At 35.0% G+C, this 15977-nt stretch overlaps 1 protein-coding gene across 1 annotated transcript in view; it reads left to right on the top strand.

Moving 5' to 3' along the window:
* Window positions 1–15977, top strand: part of STAM (signal transducing adaptor molecule) — a 79374-nt gene that overhangs the window by 26674 nt on the left and 36723 nt on the right. The window contains exons 3-5 of the mRNA XM_025930380.2: window positions 11807–11882; window positions 11964–12059; window positions 13635–13781. Of these exons, the coding sequence (XP_025786165.2) occupies window positions 11807–11882; window positions 11964–12059; window positions 13635–13781 (319 nt within the window). The remainder of the gene's footprint in view (window positions 1–11806; window positions 11883–11963; window positions 12060–13634; window positions 13782–15977) is intronic.

Here is a 15977-nt window from a genome sequence, read left to right as displayed (position 1 = left end):
TGAAAATTAATAAAACTATTTTATGACTGTGTTGTTATCAAGACAATATATTATTACACATCCAAACATTTTCTTTGCCTCAGAAGTTCATTTTTTTCCTTTTCTTTTAAAATAAAACATTTTTGTGGGCCCCTGAAATTATTGTGTTGTACCTACATGCCTAAGAAGGATTGTTACAAATTGTGTCAGATAGTCTCAGATCTACTTCGTAGTAGAAAATTATTCAAGTTCTTCTCAGGTGAGTAGTAAACTATGGGATACTTACGGTGGTGTTCATACTTCTTTTGTTTGCTTGTCTGCTTTTATTGTGTGTGGTAAAGTACATACAGTGTACCATAAAATTTATAAGTTTAACTGTTTTGTGGCATTCAGTACATTCACATTGTTATGGGGTCAACGTCACTATCCATCTTCAGTACTCTTTGTCATGCCCAGCTGAAACTGTTTACTAGAAAACTCCTCATAGCCCTCTCCCCCAAGCATCTGGTAACCACTTAAAATTTGTTTTTAATCTCTGAAATCATTTTGTAGTTAGTGTATATGAAGAACTTGAGATCTGGTTTACGTTTACTTTAGTTTAATACTTTTTTTTTTTTTAATTTTTTTTTTCAACATTTATTTATTTTTGGGACAGAGAGAGACAGAGCATGAACGGGGGAGGGGCAGAGAGAGAGGGAGACACAGAATCGGAAACAGGCTCCAGGCTCCGAGCCATCAGCCCAGAGCCTGACGCAGGGCTCGAACTCCCGGACCGCGAGATCGTGACCTGGCTGAAGTCGGACGCTTAACCGACTGCGCCACCCAGGCGCCCCTACTTTAGTTTAATCGTATGTTTAGTTATGATTGCTGATGGTAGCATAAGAATATTGGACATTACTGTGGGTTGTCAGGGAGGTATTCTGGATACCTGGTTGCGCTTTACAGAAGATTGGTGTGAGAGGGGCGTTCCTGAAACTACACCCATGTGATGTGACATTTCCTGAGACAAATTTAGGTAGGGTAGGTTGAAGTAGAGGGTAGTTATGGATTGGAATGCATTTCATAAGCTTTTTTGTGTACTAGGCAACAGTCTGGATTTTTTAAGAAAGCATTGCCATTTGGTGTTAATCTAATTTTATAAAATATACAGATCTATTTAAGAGGGTGGATTTGGGGATTTGTGCAGGGAACTTGAGGGAAAGTTTTTTTTTCTGTAAGCTTTGATATTTTTATCAAAATGATTTATAACCATCAGTATATTGTAGAATTATTTAGTGCACAAATAAAATAATTTATATCAAGTCTTTCTTCCCCCACCTACCCCCCACAAATCCTTTTCTTCTTCTTCTTTTATTTTTAACCAAAAAAATCTATCTATTCAAATAGATTGCATCTATCTATTCAAATAGATGAATAGATAACTTTTCATCTATTTTAAAGTTATGGCAGTTTGGAAAATAGTTTCAAGTCTTAAGGGGAAGAAAAAGAGCCGTCGTTGTGAAATTGTCTTTAGTCAGAACTGTGACCCAGAAACACAGCTTCCAATGTTTTGAAAAATCTTCCGTAATGATTTCTCTTTTAAAAGTCCTGTTGTTCTATCCTTTAAACCATACGTATATATGTGTGAGTGTATTTATGTGTGTTGGTTTCAGGAAATACATGTGCTCGTATAAAATACATACTTTTTTTTTTTTAAGTTTATTTATTTATTTTGAGGGGAAGAGAGAGAGAGTACACAAGCAGGGGAGGGGCAGAGAGAGAGGGAAAGAATCCCAAGCAGGCTCCAAGCTGTCAGCGTGGAGCCTGATGCGGGGCTCTACCCCATGAACCATGAGATCATGACCTGAGCTGAAATCCAGTGTCGGTTGCTTAGCCGACTGAGCCATGCAGGTGTCCCTGTACTTTTTTCTTTTAAAAATAGATCTATTTTGGCTCAAAAATTAAAACTTAAAAAGATGACATTGATAAGTCTAATGGCCATCCCTGTTTTTCTCCCCATCTTCCATAGGTACCACTTTTGTTTCTTTTGTATCTTTCTGTTGTTTCTTTCCTGAAATATGAATTTACTTCCCATTTATATGTAATGAACATATTGTATATACTATTTGACATTTTTAGTTAATTCATTAACATATCCTGGTAGCCTTAGAAATGTATTTCTTTTAATGTCTGTTAGTAATGCATTGCTTGTTAAATAGACAAATTTAGAAATCATTTTCTAGTTTAACATCAATTTTTGATTAGTGATATGTAGAATATTTAACACACTTTAGTAATTGCTAACTAAAATTATTTAATTAACGATTGTAAATAATTGTATCAATCTCAGGAACCCTAGTAGATGTTATTAGTGTTTGCTTCATATAAGGTTATTGAAGGTTTTTTTAAGCCTGAAATGTTTGAATATGCTGGAGTTAAAACCTTAAAGAACATTTTTAAAGTTTTTTTCTGACTTCCTAAGATATTCACATGATTTTTAGTGTGTGGTTCCAGTGTATGAGTAAGTACTGAAAAATGCCTAGCCATTGAGGTCATATGATGGACTGAAAAGTCATTTTAGAATCAAGAGAACTTGAATGATGGTAGCAGTTTTCCTTAACATGTCTTCACATAATGAATAGCTTTTGTCTATTAGTTTTAATTGATTTGTCTATATTCTCATGTGAAAAATAAATGTGAAGGGTAGGTCTTGATTACCCACAATAACAAGTTAAAATTAAAGTTCAGAAATTGATATCCAGATTGATTTCCACTATTATTTTATGTCTGAATTGTTTTTGCTTGGCTTTAGACAAAGATACAGTTGACTGAATGTGGAAAACATGATACAAATTTTCTCTTTACTTGGCTAAGGGGTCTATTTAGGTAGTAAATCATTGATTTATTCCTATAGAATTAGAAGGATAATGATAGTCTTTACTGACATTTTGTGAAAAATACAAATAGGGGCCTTTGGAAAAGAATTTGCTAAAATTTTTATGCTTTTCATTTTGTCTGTATCATCTTGACTTGGGCTGTGACTATTTCTGTTTTTCAACTGGGAATTGATAGAATATTTCCTGATATTTTTAAGGAAAAAACAATCTCTGACTCACACATTTTCAGTCCGGTAGAGAAACAGATGTCTTTCAATACCCTTAATTTTCAAGGTCTTTTAAGTGCTTTTTTTAAGAATGGTAGCCAACTGTTGTTGATGGCATCAGTCATTTTTTCTTTTATTTGACAAAACAGTGAGTACTGGCCAGGTATCATGCTTCAAGTATGCAGTGGTAAATAAAGCAATATAGCCTTTGTCATCAGCTGTGGTGACAGTCTACTTGTGGAAGGTAGAAATAGATAACAAGTGAAGGAGATAGTGATCAGAGTGCTTTAGTGGAGAATAAAAGGGGAGACCTACTTAGATTTTTTAGGAAAGCTCTAGCGTGAAGGGGTAACATTTACGTTACTTTAAAGCTGAGAAGAAGCAAAGAGCTGAAAGCAAGAAGTCCCAGGCAGAGGGAGTAACATCTACATGAATCCTGCAAGCTTAGTGCTTTTTAAGAACTTGAAAGGTACAGGGTAGCTGGAGAAGAGGTGATTTGCCCTAAATGAGTATAGAGTTGGATATAAGAGAATGAGTGAGTTAGAAAAATAGAAGTGCTAGTTGGAATGCTTGAAATTGAGATTATAGAGGGTTTTCATTTATTGGCAATAATATGGTCTAGGATTATGACCATGGTAGTTAATAATAATAAAGTGGGATAGAAGTTGAAAAGACAAGATATTGGGAACAGCACCTGTGTAGTAATTAACATCTCTGAGAATTAAGACAGGAGTGATGTTGGAGAGAGTAGTAGGGAGCCAAGAGTTAAAATCATTGAGGGATGAGGGGGTAATTGAGGTTTTTTAAATAATTGCATTAAGAAGATAGTCTGACCTGGTGAAAACTGGACTGTTTTAGGAAAGAGGGAGGGAGAATGATTTGGAAGTAGTAAAGGGGGCAAAGAAGGCCCATATATAGTAAGAGTAGTGTCGTCCCTAGCCAGATTTCTGTAGAGCAAAAGGCCTGAGGAGCAGGGCTTTTGTTGACAACAGACTGTGAATTCTAGAGGACAGAGTGGAGAAGTTTCAGAAGGTGGAAAGTAATGCATAGGCAGAGCTGTTTAATGATGAAAAGAATAGTCTGGAGCTTCTCTTTAGGCACTGGGAAATAGGAATAATAGACATGTGTTCTCAAATTCTCAATTATTGTTTAGTAGAGAAAGTTGAGTGCCTAAGACTTGCTCTAGACCTTTGCAGATGGAACCTTTGAGACCTGGGAAGGAGTGGTTGGGGCTCTCTTTTGACCCCTGTCCATAAAGGTGAAGAGGCTTCAGATGGGATAGTCTTTTTTTTTTTTTTTTTTTTTTTAACTAAATTTCACTTAACATACAGTGTTATATAAATTTCAGATGTACAATATAGTAATTCATCCCTTCCATATACATCACTGTGGGCTCATCATGGGATAGTCTTCCATAGAGTTGAAGGTTTCACTCTTACCATTTGCAAAGTTGAACGTCCTTTTCTATGTTTAAGAGCTTTTTATGTTTCCTTTTCTGTGAACTGTCTGTACATATCCTTTCATTTCTTATAGTTTTTGATATATTAGGGACAGACCTTGTCTATAATTTGAGTTATGTGCATATATGTGTGTATGTATGTTACATTGTTCTTTTGACTTTGTTGTTTTTCCATTTAGAAGATTTTAATTTTATATGGTTATTATGTTTTGTAGAATTATGAATTGTATAGGACTTTCCCTCTCTCAGGCTTTACTGGAATTAACTCATTTTTTCTTTGTGGTTTCATTTTTTGTTTGTTTGTTTGTTTCACAATTAATAGACTTTGGTTTTTAAATACAGTTTAAAAAAATTTTAATGTTTATTTTTTTGAGGAAGGGAGAGAGAAAGAGCACGAGCAGGGGAGGGGCAGAGAGAAAGGGAGACACAGAATCTGAACTAAAGTAGGCTCCAGGCTCTGAGCTGTCAGACAGCCCCAATACAGTTTTAGATTTGCAGAAAAAGTGAGCATACAGAACAAAGAATTCTGTATACCCACCCTATCCCTTACGTGAAGCTACCCTTATTATTAACATCTTGCATTGTGTGGGACATATGTTATAAGTAGTGAATCAGTAATGGTACATTATTATTAACTAAGGTCCACAGTTTCCATAAAGTCTCATTTTGTGCTGTACACTTTTATGGATTTTGACAAATCTTTAATGATATGTATCTGTCATTACAATATCACACAATAGCTTCACCATCTTGAAAAGGTCCTTTGCTCCACCTGTTCATTCCTTTTTTCCCTTTTTCTGAACCTTTGACAACCATTGTTTTGGTTTGGGTTTTTTACTGCTTTTATAATGCTGCCTTTACTAAAATGTCATATAATTGAGGTGATCTAATATATAGCTTTTCATACTGGCTTCTTTTATTTAGCAAAAGGCATTTAAGTTTCATCTGTGTCTTTTCATGGCTTGATAGCTCACTTCCTTTTATTTCTGAATAATGATTCCTTCCAGTTTTTGGTAACTGTGAATAAAGCCAGTATGAAATATATTCAGGTACAGGTGTTTTGTGTGTGGACGCAGGCTTTCAAATTCAGTTGGGTAAATACCTAGGAGCATGGTTGCTGGATCATTTGGAAGACTATGATTGGCTTTGTAAGAAACTGCCAAACTGTCTTCCAAAGTCTCTGTACTGGTGGTTTCTTTTTTTTACATTTAAATCTTTGATCTATTTGGAATATCCTCTTATGTAGTATAAGGTATGGCTCTAACTTTATTCTTTTCTGTTTGGGTACCTAAAATTCCAGCGCCATTTTTTTGTATAATCCATCTTTTTCCTGTCTGATTTGAAATACTGCCTTTATATATTATGCTCCTTTACATATATATACACTGTGTATATTACCCCAACTATTTTAGAACTTTTTTTGTTTCATTCCTGCTGCTACCACCTGATTTCAATTGTTAAAGCCTTAGACTACATTTCAGTAATTGACAGGGCTAGATTTCCTTTTCTGCCCCCCCCCCCCCTTGAAGTTTTTCTAAATACTCCTTCCCCTTCCTGCTGTCCCCATATAAACCTTGGGATTGGCTTGACTAGTTTAAAAACAAAACTGTTTCTTTTTAAATTGGCTTTGTTTTGAATTAATAAATTGTCTCTATGATACTAAATCTTCCTATCCAAGAACATAGCATATCTTTGTATTTTTTAGTAGTGTTGCAAAGTTTTCCTCTTACAGTCTTGAACATTTTTGGTGAAGTGTCTTATATTTTGTCCTTTTGGCTACTGTTTAAGTGGAGTCTTTCTTTAACTGGCTGTTTGATAGGAATTTTCTCTTTTTAATGGTGGACTGTATTAAATATAACATCTGTTTATCCCGAAGAGAATGACCCATTGTAAGGGGCGAAAGAAGATGATGATTGAGGAAGTGGGGATAGTAGCAGGAGCCAAGTCCTTGACTGGCATAGGGTTCTGATTCAATCTCATTTTTTCATCTTTATTTGTCCTAGACAATGATTTTACTTTTGTATTTTACTGCAGTTTTTAAAACACCATATATTTTATAGCTAGGACCTGTAGAATCCTCGAAACTGTAGAGATCGTTTCATAGATGAGGAAGCTAAAGCCCTGAGATTTTATTTTTTATTTATATAAAAAAATTAAAATTTATTTTAGAGAGTAAGCATTGCATGCAAGTGGTGGGGGAGGGGGAGAGAGAGAATCTTGGGCTCCATGCTAAGCATGGATCTCACGACGCTGGGATCATGACCTGAGTCAAAATCAAGAGTTGGACACTCAGCTGACTGAGCCACCCAGGCACCCCAAGCACTGAGATTTTTAATGTCACTTTTCCAAAAGTAGTAGCAGAGGCAAAATTCAAAATTGGGTTTTTACTCCCAATTTTATTTTTTCTCACTTCTTTGTGCTGTGTTCTTAGGCACTTAAAACGAACAGTTATTTGAAAGTTAAAGTCATGAATCAAGACATGCCAATCTGATATTGAAGTATCAATATGTATTGATATACATGTATTATATATTATAATACATGTATTACATATTGTATTGTATAGTATATGTATTATGTATTGCACATATTTTGCAGTACATGTATTATATGTCATGGATCTGTGGGTTAACAGCTGGGCACTTCTTGCTTGAGGTCGCTCATGAACTTGCAGTCACCTGATGGCTGGGACTGGAGTCATCTGAAGGCCTGAGTGGGATGATGCTCAATATGGCTGGCAATTGATGGCTGGCAGTCAGTTAGGACCTCAGCTGGAGCTATCACTTGAAACACTAACCAAAACCTGTACATGTGGCTTGAATTTCTCACTGAATATCAGTAGCTGGGATCTTAGAGGGAGCTTCCTAAGAGCAAATGTTCTAAGATGTAGGTGAAGTCTACACAGCTTTTTATGAACTATTATGTCTCACAGTATCACTTTTACTACATTATGTTGATCAAGCAAGTCACTGAGGTCAGCACAGATTCAGGAGGAGGGTTAGTAAACTACCTCTTGATAGGAAATGTCATAGTCACTTCATACAAGAGCATGTGGGAAGGGAGTTACTATTGTGGGTATCTTTGGAATACATAATTTGCCACAGAGGCCAGCTCTAAATATTGAATGCGAGCTTTGACCTAGATAACAAAACAATGAATATATCATTAGAGTAAAACAGTGGATTTTAGTAAACAAAATTGTAAATTCCAGTTTTTCATACCTGAGACACACAGTCATTAAGAGCATGAATGACAAATGTGATGTAAGTGTCTCTTACTATTTTTATCTAATATTTATGACTTTTTACATAGAAAGTTGTTCTGTGTTCAGAGTTCTACCCATTTGTAGATATTTGTAAATAAAAACAACTAACATGTGAAAGCTGATTTGGTAGTCATAAAGATTTAGTTTGATGGTGACCTTTTGTGGCTTTGTTTTATATATAAGACTTGGTAAAACTTAGCTTATGAAAATTCATAAAAGCCAAAGTGAAAATGATGGCATAACATTAGTTAATGAAAACATTATCAGTAGAGTTACTTGCTACCTGTTGAACTTTTTTTCCATAGTGTCATTGTAATATACATGGAGATGGTGATTGAGTCTGACAGTATTGGTGACAGGATTAATCATAAGGGTCGGTATTGTTCAGCCCTCCATATGAACATATGGCACTGTAGGTAGAGGGCTTTTGCTTTCTGGATACTTTTTCAATAAGATGAATGAGCAAGAATGAAACATTTTATTAATTCACTTAGGTTAGGTTAGGTTGAAGAGTGACTGCTGATACATTGTATTTAAAGAATGTGTCGTTTCCAGAATTGCCTTAAGAGCTTCATTTCTGCAGTCTGTGTTTTCTGTGGGAAACTGGAAAAGTCTGAATTGCAAAAGAAAGCACGGTAGCATGGCCCTGTGATATTTGTGTCTGAAGATTAAGGAGATTTCACGCCTTAGTTTTTCACTTACCTTCGAGCCTAAGATAGTTTATTTTTAGCGGTTGTAACTTCACATAGAAACTGAATGGCTGAGAGTGGTATGATGGGAGATGAGTGGGAGTAGAGAGGATTTGATAGAAAAGAGCCCCCTCTTAAAGCTCTGTCTTGCTTTCTTTGAAGCCCACAGTAGTTTGTGGAGGTGGGTTGGAATAATAACTTGTGAATGGTGAAATTGACTTCAGTGCTTTAGTTCATCAGAACTAACATTTGCTAAGGCAGCTGTGTACATTCCTGACAAATCTGTCCATTCTGGCTAGTCTGTGATTTGAGAAAAAGTCGTTAGAAGCCCCAGCTACATGAAAGTACAGGTATCCCCTGCTTTTGGAAGGTTTGTTTTATGCCACTTCGCAGTTACAGAAAGACCTCTTTACCTTAACTAAAAGAAGTTTGAAGAGGTTTTTCACTTTTACAAAAAAAGGCCCAAAGTGACTTTCTTTTAATTAATATTGATATTCTCTTTTCCTATCTTGTTTCTGTCTTTTAATCTGTCTATATTTAAAGTAGATTTTCCTGTAGATAGTTTATAGCCAGCATATACCTGGTCCTTTTTTATCCAGTTTGAGTCTCTGCCTAGTAATTGGAGTGTTTAGGTTATTTATATTTAATGTAGTTATCGATATGGTTGGATTTAAAGCTACCATTTTGCTGTTAGTTTTCAGTATGTTTTATTTGTTCTTTGTTCCCTTTGTTTTCTATTTTTTTCTTTTCATTTTTTTATGATCATATTTTATCTCCATTTTGGGCCATAACCTGTGGCTCAAAGAGGAAATCACAACAGCATTTGGAAAATATTTTCAGTGAAATGAAAGTGAAAATGAAATATATCAACACTTGGAGGATGTAGCTATAGCTATCCGTAGAGGTAAATTTATAGAATTAAATGTTTATGTTTGAAGAAGAAATGTCCCAAGTCCATGATCTAAATTTTTATCTTAAACAAGAAGAGCAAACGTAAAGGAAGCAGAAGAAAGGAAATGATGAAAATAAGAGCAGAGACCTATGAAACTGGAAAGAGAAAAACAATAGGGAAAATTCAGAAGTAAAGCTGTTTCTTTGAAAAAAATCTTGTGGATTTTATCCCAGGCATGCAAGCCTGGTTCACCCTTGAAAATAAATCAGTGTAATTTACTGTCTCAAAGCCTAAAGAAAAAACATATAAATAATCATCTCAATAAATGTGGAAAGTTCCTTTGAAAAAAATTCAATTTACATTTGTAACAAAAACTTTAAGAACTAAAGGAAATTTCCTCAACCTGATAAAGGACATCTACAAAAAAATTGTGTATTCAGCACAATAGCAATTATTTGATAGAATTCACTACTGAAGTCATCCGGACTTAGAATTTTCTTTCTTGGAACTCATTTTATAAGCCCTTCAATAGGTCAGTACCAAAAACAAAGAAAAGCACAGACCGGTTATGTACCAAGGTACAAAAATCCTCAACAATATTGTAATCAAACCCAATAACATATAAAAAGGATAATGTATTATGACCAACTGTGGTCCAATTTTCTTTTTTTTTTTAATGTTTTTATTTATATTTGAGAGAGATGGAGAGAGAGACAGAAAGACAGACAGACAGAGACAGTACATGAGCAGGGGAGGAATGGAGAGAGGTGGAGACAATCTGAGGCAGGCTCTAGACTTTGAGCTGTCAGCACAGAACCCAACGTAGGACTTGAACTCACAAGCTGTCGTATCATGACCTGAGCCAAAGTTGGACACTTAACCAACTGAGCCACCCAGGCACCCCCAATTTTCTTTACGTTATTCATCTATAGTATAATTTTATCGTGGTCTAAAGACATAGCATGTTATCATTTCAATTTTTAAAAAGTTAAGTTTTTTTTAATGGTTCAATATATGGTCTATCTTGGTTAGTATTCTGTGTGCACCAGAAGTAATATGTATCCCGCTATTGCAGAGTGCAATGTTCCTTACCTATTTTTGTGTTTAATTGTTTTATCTATTTCTAAGAAAGGAATGAAGTCTCCAACTAAATTGTGGATTTGTCTCTCTTTTCAGTTTTATCAATTTTTGCTTCATGTATTTCGAAGCTCTGTTTTTGGATAAGAATACACATCTAGATCTTTTATGTCTTCTTGGAGAATTGATCCCCTTATCATTATGTAATTTTCCTCTATATCCCTGGTAATATTACTTAAAGTGCAATTTGTCTGATACTAGTACAGCTACTTCAACTTTCTTGTTTGCAAATCTTTCTTTCCTCCATCCTTTTACTTTTAACTTCTGTAAGTCTTTATATTTAAACAGTTTCTTATAGGGAGCATTTAGGTGGGCCCTGCTTTTTTTAATCCATTCTAGCAATCTGTCTTTTATTCGGTGTGCTTAGACCATTTGCATTTAATATAAATGTTGATATGGTTGGATTAAAATGTCAAAATTTGCTATTTTTCTGGATGATATCTGCAAGGTTGAACTTATGCTTTTTTATTGTCTTTATATACCAATTGAATATTTTTATGATTTTCTTTTATTTCCATTTCTCTTTTAAAAATATTTTTAGTGATGATCTCTATTAAATTTATTTGGTCTTTTTTCCCCTCTGTACTTAAGTTCATGTACCTAAGCATGTCTTCAAGTTTACTGATCTTTTAGAAAATCAAAATTCAGGGAGGCCAAGGGAGACAGAATTTATAAGACACAGTAGAAGGAGCTATATGAAGAAACAGTTCGGGTCTGAATTTTGATTTCTGTTCCCTCAACTCAGATCACCATTCACTTCTTAGGATCATCTTCTCTGCCCTGAGATCCAGAAATTGCCTTTAGGCAGAAAGCCTGTACCGATATTTGAGAAGTGCCTCTGAGTGGAAAGTTGAGGCAAATGTCTGTCTTAATCTAATTGTATTCCTTCTTAGAGACTATTCAACACTGCCTATGGCCTGATGTCCCAAACAGTTACCTGAGTATATATTTTAAGTATATTTTTCTACTTTTCTCATTGTTTACAACAGGAATATAAGTCTGGGTCCAGTTATTCCATCATGACCGGAAGTGGAAGTTTTGGTCTACCATTTTATTTCCAGAACTTTTTTTTCATCCAGAAGCAGTACGGAATGCCTAATGTATGATTGCTAAGGAAGAGAGCCTGTTAATTTTGTTTGAAAAATTTAAAGGAACTTGTTAGTATACAGTTGAATTGTGTCATTAATAAGAATTAAACTTCTCTACCATATTCTGCCTTTTGTATGGTACAGTCTGTTACCTATTATGTTAAGGGGGAAAATGGCTGGATGTACTACTAATTGTTACATTTCTCATTTTTTAGACCTAAAGATTGTCTTCGGTCTATTATGAGAAGGGTGAACCATAAAGATCCTCATGTTGCTATGCAGGCTCTGACTGTGAGTGATTTCATTTTAAGTTTTACCACAAAATTTTCTGCTAAAACAGAGCCTTTTTAACTTGCTATTTTATGCTTTTAGCTTCTAGGAGCATGTGTATCAAACTGTGGCAAAATTTTTCATTTAGAAGTATGTTCAAGAGATTTTGCCAGTGAAGTAAGCAACGTATTAAACAAGGTAAGGGACATTATACAGTCTTTTTCTTTCATGTATTTTATTCAGTTCTTTACATTTTAAATCACAAAGGACTGGTCTGTGCTTTCTTTCTTTTTTTAAAAACGCTTCCTAGGCTATGTCTATTCAGTATGTCAGTATGTAAGTTATTTTGCTGAAGAGACTATAGATTTATGTACTTAGATAATTTTTTTTTCCAAACCAGATTAGACTATATTTAACCTGTTTTCTTCATCATCCCTTTCATCTGATAAGAAAATATGTGAATTTTTTTTATCTGATTAAGTAATACCAGTGTGTTTTGGGCACAGTTTATATAACCATTTGTGTAGCCACAGAGGTATTTTCCCAGTGTAGAAGTGTTCAGAAATACTGCCAAAATATGGCACTGTTTTCATTGTGACATGAGTAAGGCCACTACCTGACCATGATAGGATTTTAATACTATACTCTTTATTTAACTGAATGTATCATAAAAAATTCACTTTAAGCAGTTTAAAAAATTTAAGTTAGTAATATGTGAATTTTCCTAGTAAAAATTTGTGCCTTCTAAAGGTAATTATTTTTTATTTTTTTCGGCGGGGGGAGGGGGAGGATGGAGTGTTACATAATCAAGAAAAATTTTAAGATGTGAAAAGGGAAAATGCCTCATTTTTTTGGGGAAGATGAGTATTTCTCGGTTTTAGTAGAAAACAGTTCAGAAATAAGATAAAAATTTGTTTCCATAATTCTTTACAGAATTTCTGTACCTTGTTTTCAAACATGATCATGTGTTAATTCTTTTCATGTTTTGCTTTATTCTTTATTTATATTTAGGTGTCTTCTAATTAATAACCATTCTTTTAATGTCCTGAGTGTCCATCAAAATGTATGGTTGTTTATGAATAGATTCTAGTGTATTCTATAATTTAATTGAAGATGTGATATGCAGATTTGTGTTTAGTAGCAAGAACAACTATTTTGAAAAGCAAACAGCTACATACAGGAAAAAGGACTACTTTATTTTCCAAACACATATTGATTTTATACTTAAGGGGGAGGTGTTATTTTGAAGAAATGAGGTTTCTAGGAATATTGACATGCAGTGGACCTCAAACCAGCCTCTGATAATTAAACAACTTGGGGAAAAGACACAGTCAGGCATATTAAAAGTCAGGGATTAGGAATAAAGGAACTATCATTTTTTTCTCTTCCCAGCTTATTTTTTACTGGTCTGCAAAATTACCAAAACAAAACAGACTACTTTTCTGTGTCTTCCTGATGTACAAAGCTCGCTTAGTTGCGAAATACTCTAAAAAGTTCTGTCTCTCTGACCTCCAGTATAAGTTAGTACACACTGTTTTACTTTGATATGAGGGATGTATGTTGGTATCACCTATTGTTTTTCCATAATGTGAAAAAATATTTGATTATTTCTAGTAACCAACTATATTTTTCTTATGTATTATCTATAGCTAGGGATAATTTGTGATTCAAAAAAATGTCTACAGCACTTTTATAATATTTATATTTAATGTATCTGTGTTAAATTACCCAGGCAATTAGTACCTTTTAATTCAATTTTTTCTCTATTTTCAGGGTCATCCTAAAGTCTGTGAAAAATTAAAGGCTCTTATGGTCGAATGGACAGATGAATTTAAGAATGATCCACAGCTTAGTCTAATATCAGCAATGATTAAGAACCTTAAGGAGCAAGGAGTTACATTTCCAGCTATTGGCTCTCAGGTATTTTGTAAAGTTGCATGTGTGCTATAGTTGGTTTCTCTAAAGTAGCCACATTTATATGAAGTTTTCTTTTTTTCTTCCAAACCAGGTAGTTTTTACTACCCCAAAGGAATTTTTGTTATTAAGTCCTGCGTTCAGTGATGCCAGAAAAATTCAGGGGAATATTTATTTGTTCCAACTTCCACTTTCCCACTGTTTCTCCTTCTTTGTAAATAAATTAAATTAGCTTTTTGCAATTAAAAATTTTTTGAGTTTTTTTTTTTTTTTTTTTAATTTTTTTTTTCAACGTTTATTTATTTTTGGGACAGAGAGAGACAGAACATGAATGGGGGAGGGGCAGAGAGAGAGGGAGACACAGGATCAGAAACAGGCTCCAGGCTCTGAGCCATCAGCCCAGAGCCTGACGCGGGGCTCGAACTCACGGACCGCGAGATCGTGACCTGGCTGAAGTCGGACGCTTAACCGACTGCGCCACCCAGGCGCCCCGAGTTTTTAATAATATAGACAAAACTGCGGTATGGTATCAGCTAATACTGACAGTCTTCTTAAATGCTCTTAATGCTTTAATTTTATCTACAAAGAATGACAGCTTAAAAGTTGGGCTGTCCTTAAAATTTAAGGGTGAGTTTAGAGTTTGTTTTGATAGTGAAATTTATGAATACTTGTATTAAAAGTGAGACGGAGATAAGGGAGTCGATGAGAAGAGAAGCGCATGAAATAGCTTTTCACTTAATTAGAACTCACCAGTGCATAAATATGATTGAGTGAAAGGCTGAAATTTCCTTTCTGCCTCTCCCTTCCCCAGTTTATATAATGGGATCAATCTCTAATTTATGTCACGAAGAAAGCATTTTTGAAAGGGTATCTTTTATTTTTTTTCTATTCTGAGTAAGCATCCTTTGAGATGCCCAGCGAATCTAGGGGGCCTTAAAATGTGTGATAATTTATTATACTGTCTTTCCCTACGGCATGGACTGGGGTGAAATATGACAAGTGGTGTGAAAGCATGCACAGAAAACTCTCAAGCTGTGGAGGGCTCAAGTTCGGGGTTTTGAGCACTTCACTGAATTATGAAGTGGTTTATCCAGACTTAACTGAACTTTCTTCCCAAAGTACTCTTTTAGTTAGTTTGTATGAATAGTCTTGAGATGTGAAGATGCAGAAATATATTTGGGAGATACGGGAAGGGCAGTATATTTTTCTTCTTACTTGAAATTTGACTTATGAATAGTTTTACAATGATAAATTATGTCTTTAAGAAGTATTTATTCATAATTTGTAGCTGGCTTTTACTACTCTCAGAATGTTTTCTAACATCTGTGTAATTAGGGAATAATTTTATGCAGAGCAACAACAACCTATCTTATAATTAAGTTCCTTGACAAGACAGGCGATGTTTAATTACCAAAGGGTAGACTCCCTATAGAAAACTAGAGTATAGATGCTTACTGAAATTACAGTTTCTGTGGCCCGAGAAGCTATTCTAGAGCTTGTTACTTAAAATGTAGCTTGTTGATCGTCATCATCACCACATGGAAGCTTGTTAGAAATGAAGTATCTTAGGTGCCACTCCAGACCTATGGATTTATTATCTCTATTTTAACGAGATCTCCAGATGATTCTGTGCGCACGTTAAAGTTTGGGAAGCACTGCTCTTGATCTTGAGTATGGCTTTCAGTACAAGTGAAAACTATTTTTCAGTCCACGATGGAATTTGTTCCAGTTAGAGAAGGAAGGACTAACGATCTATGTGTCATGTAGCTTTGTTTCGTTAACCTAGAATCTCAGGTAGTTGTGTGAACAACTTTAGGGATTCTCTAATCTAATCCCCTCATTTTACAGATGAGGAAACTGAGACCCAGAATGGTTAAGTGACTTCCCCAGGGCCACAGCTCGTAGTTGACAGAGCTGGAAGTAGAACACAGGCCTCCTGACTCTCAGTCCAGTGTTCTTTCCACTACACGATCCTGCCTTCCGGTTGATATAGAGGTTAGTGGATATGTGTCTGTCCGGACTAGGCTTCACAGGACAGGAAGTGGAGTGAACACTGGCAAGAGCACTTATTTATTGACTGGCACAGAAGTTAGGTTCCTCTCCTGTTCAAGAGGTTCAGGACATACATCAGCAATAGTAAAGTTAAGAGTTACTTGTCTTTTTTTCATCTAGATGTTCTAAAGCATATGAAAGCTAATTTTG

Source organism: Puma concolor, chromosome B4 (genome assembly GCF_028749965.1).
Source record: "Puma concolor isolate L17-30 chromosome B4, mPumCon1.1.hap2, whole genome shotgun sequence".
NCBI lineage: Eukaryota > Metazoa > Chordata > Mammalia > Carnivora > Felidae > Puma > Puma concolor.
The sequence above is the reverse complement of the archived record's forward strand: the minus strand, read 5'-3'. Positions and strand labels throughout refer to the sequence as shown.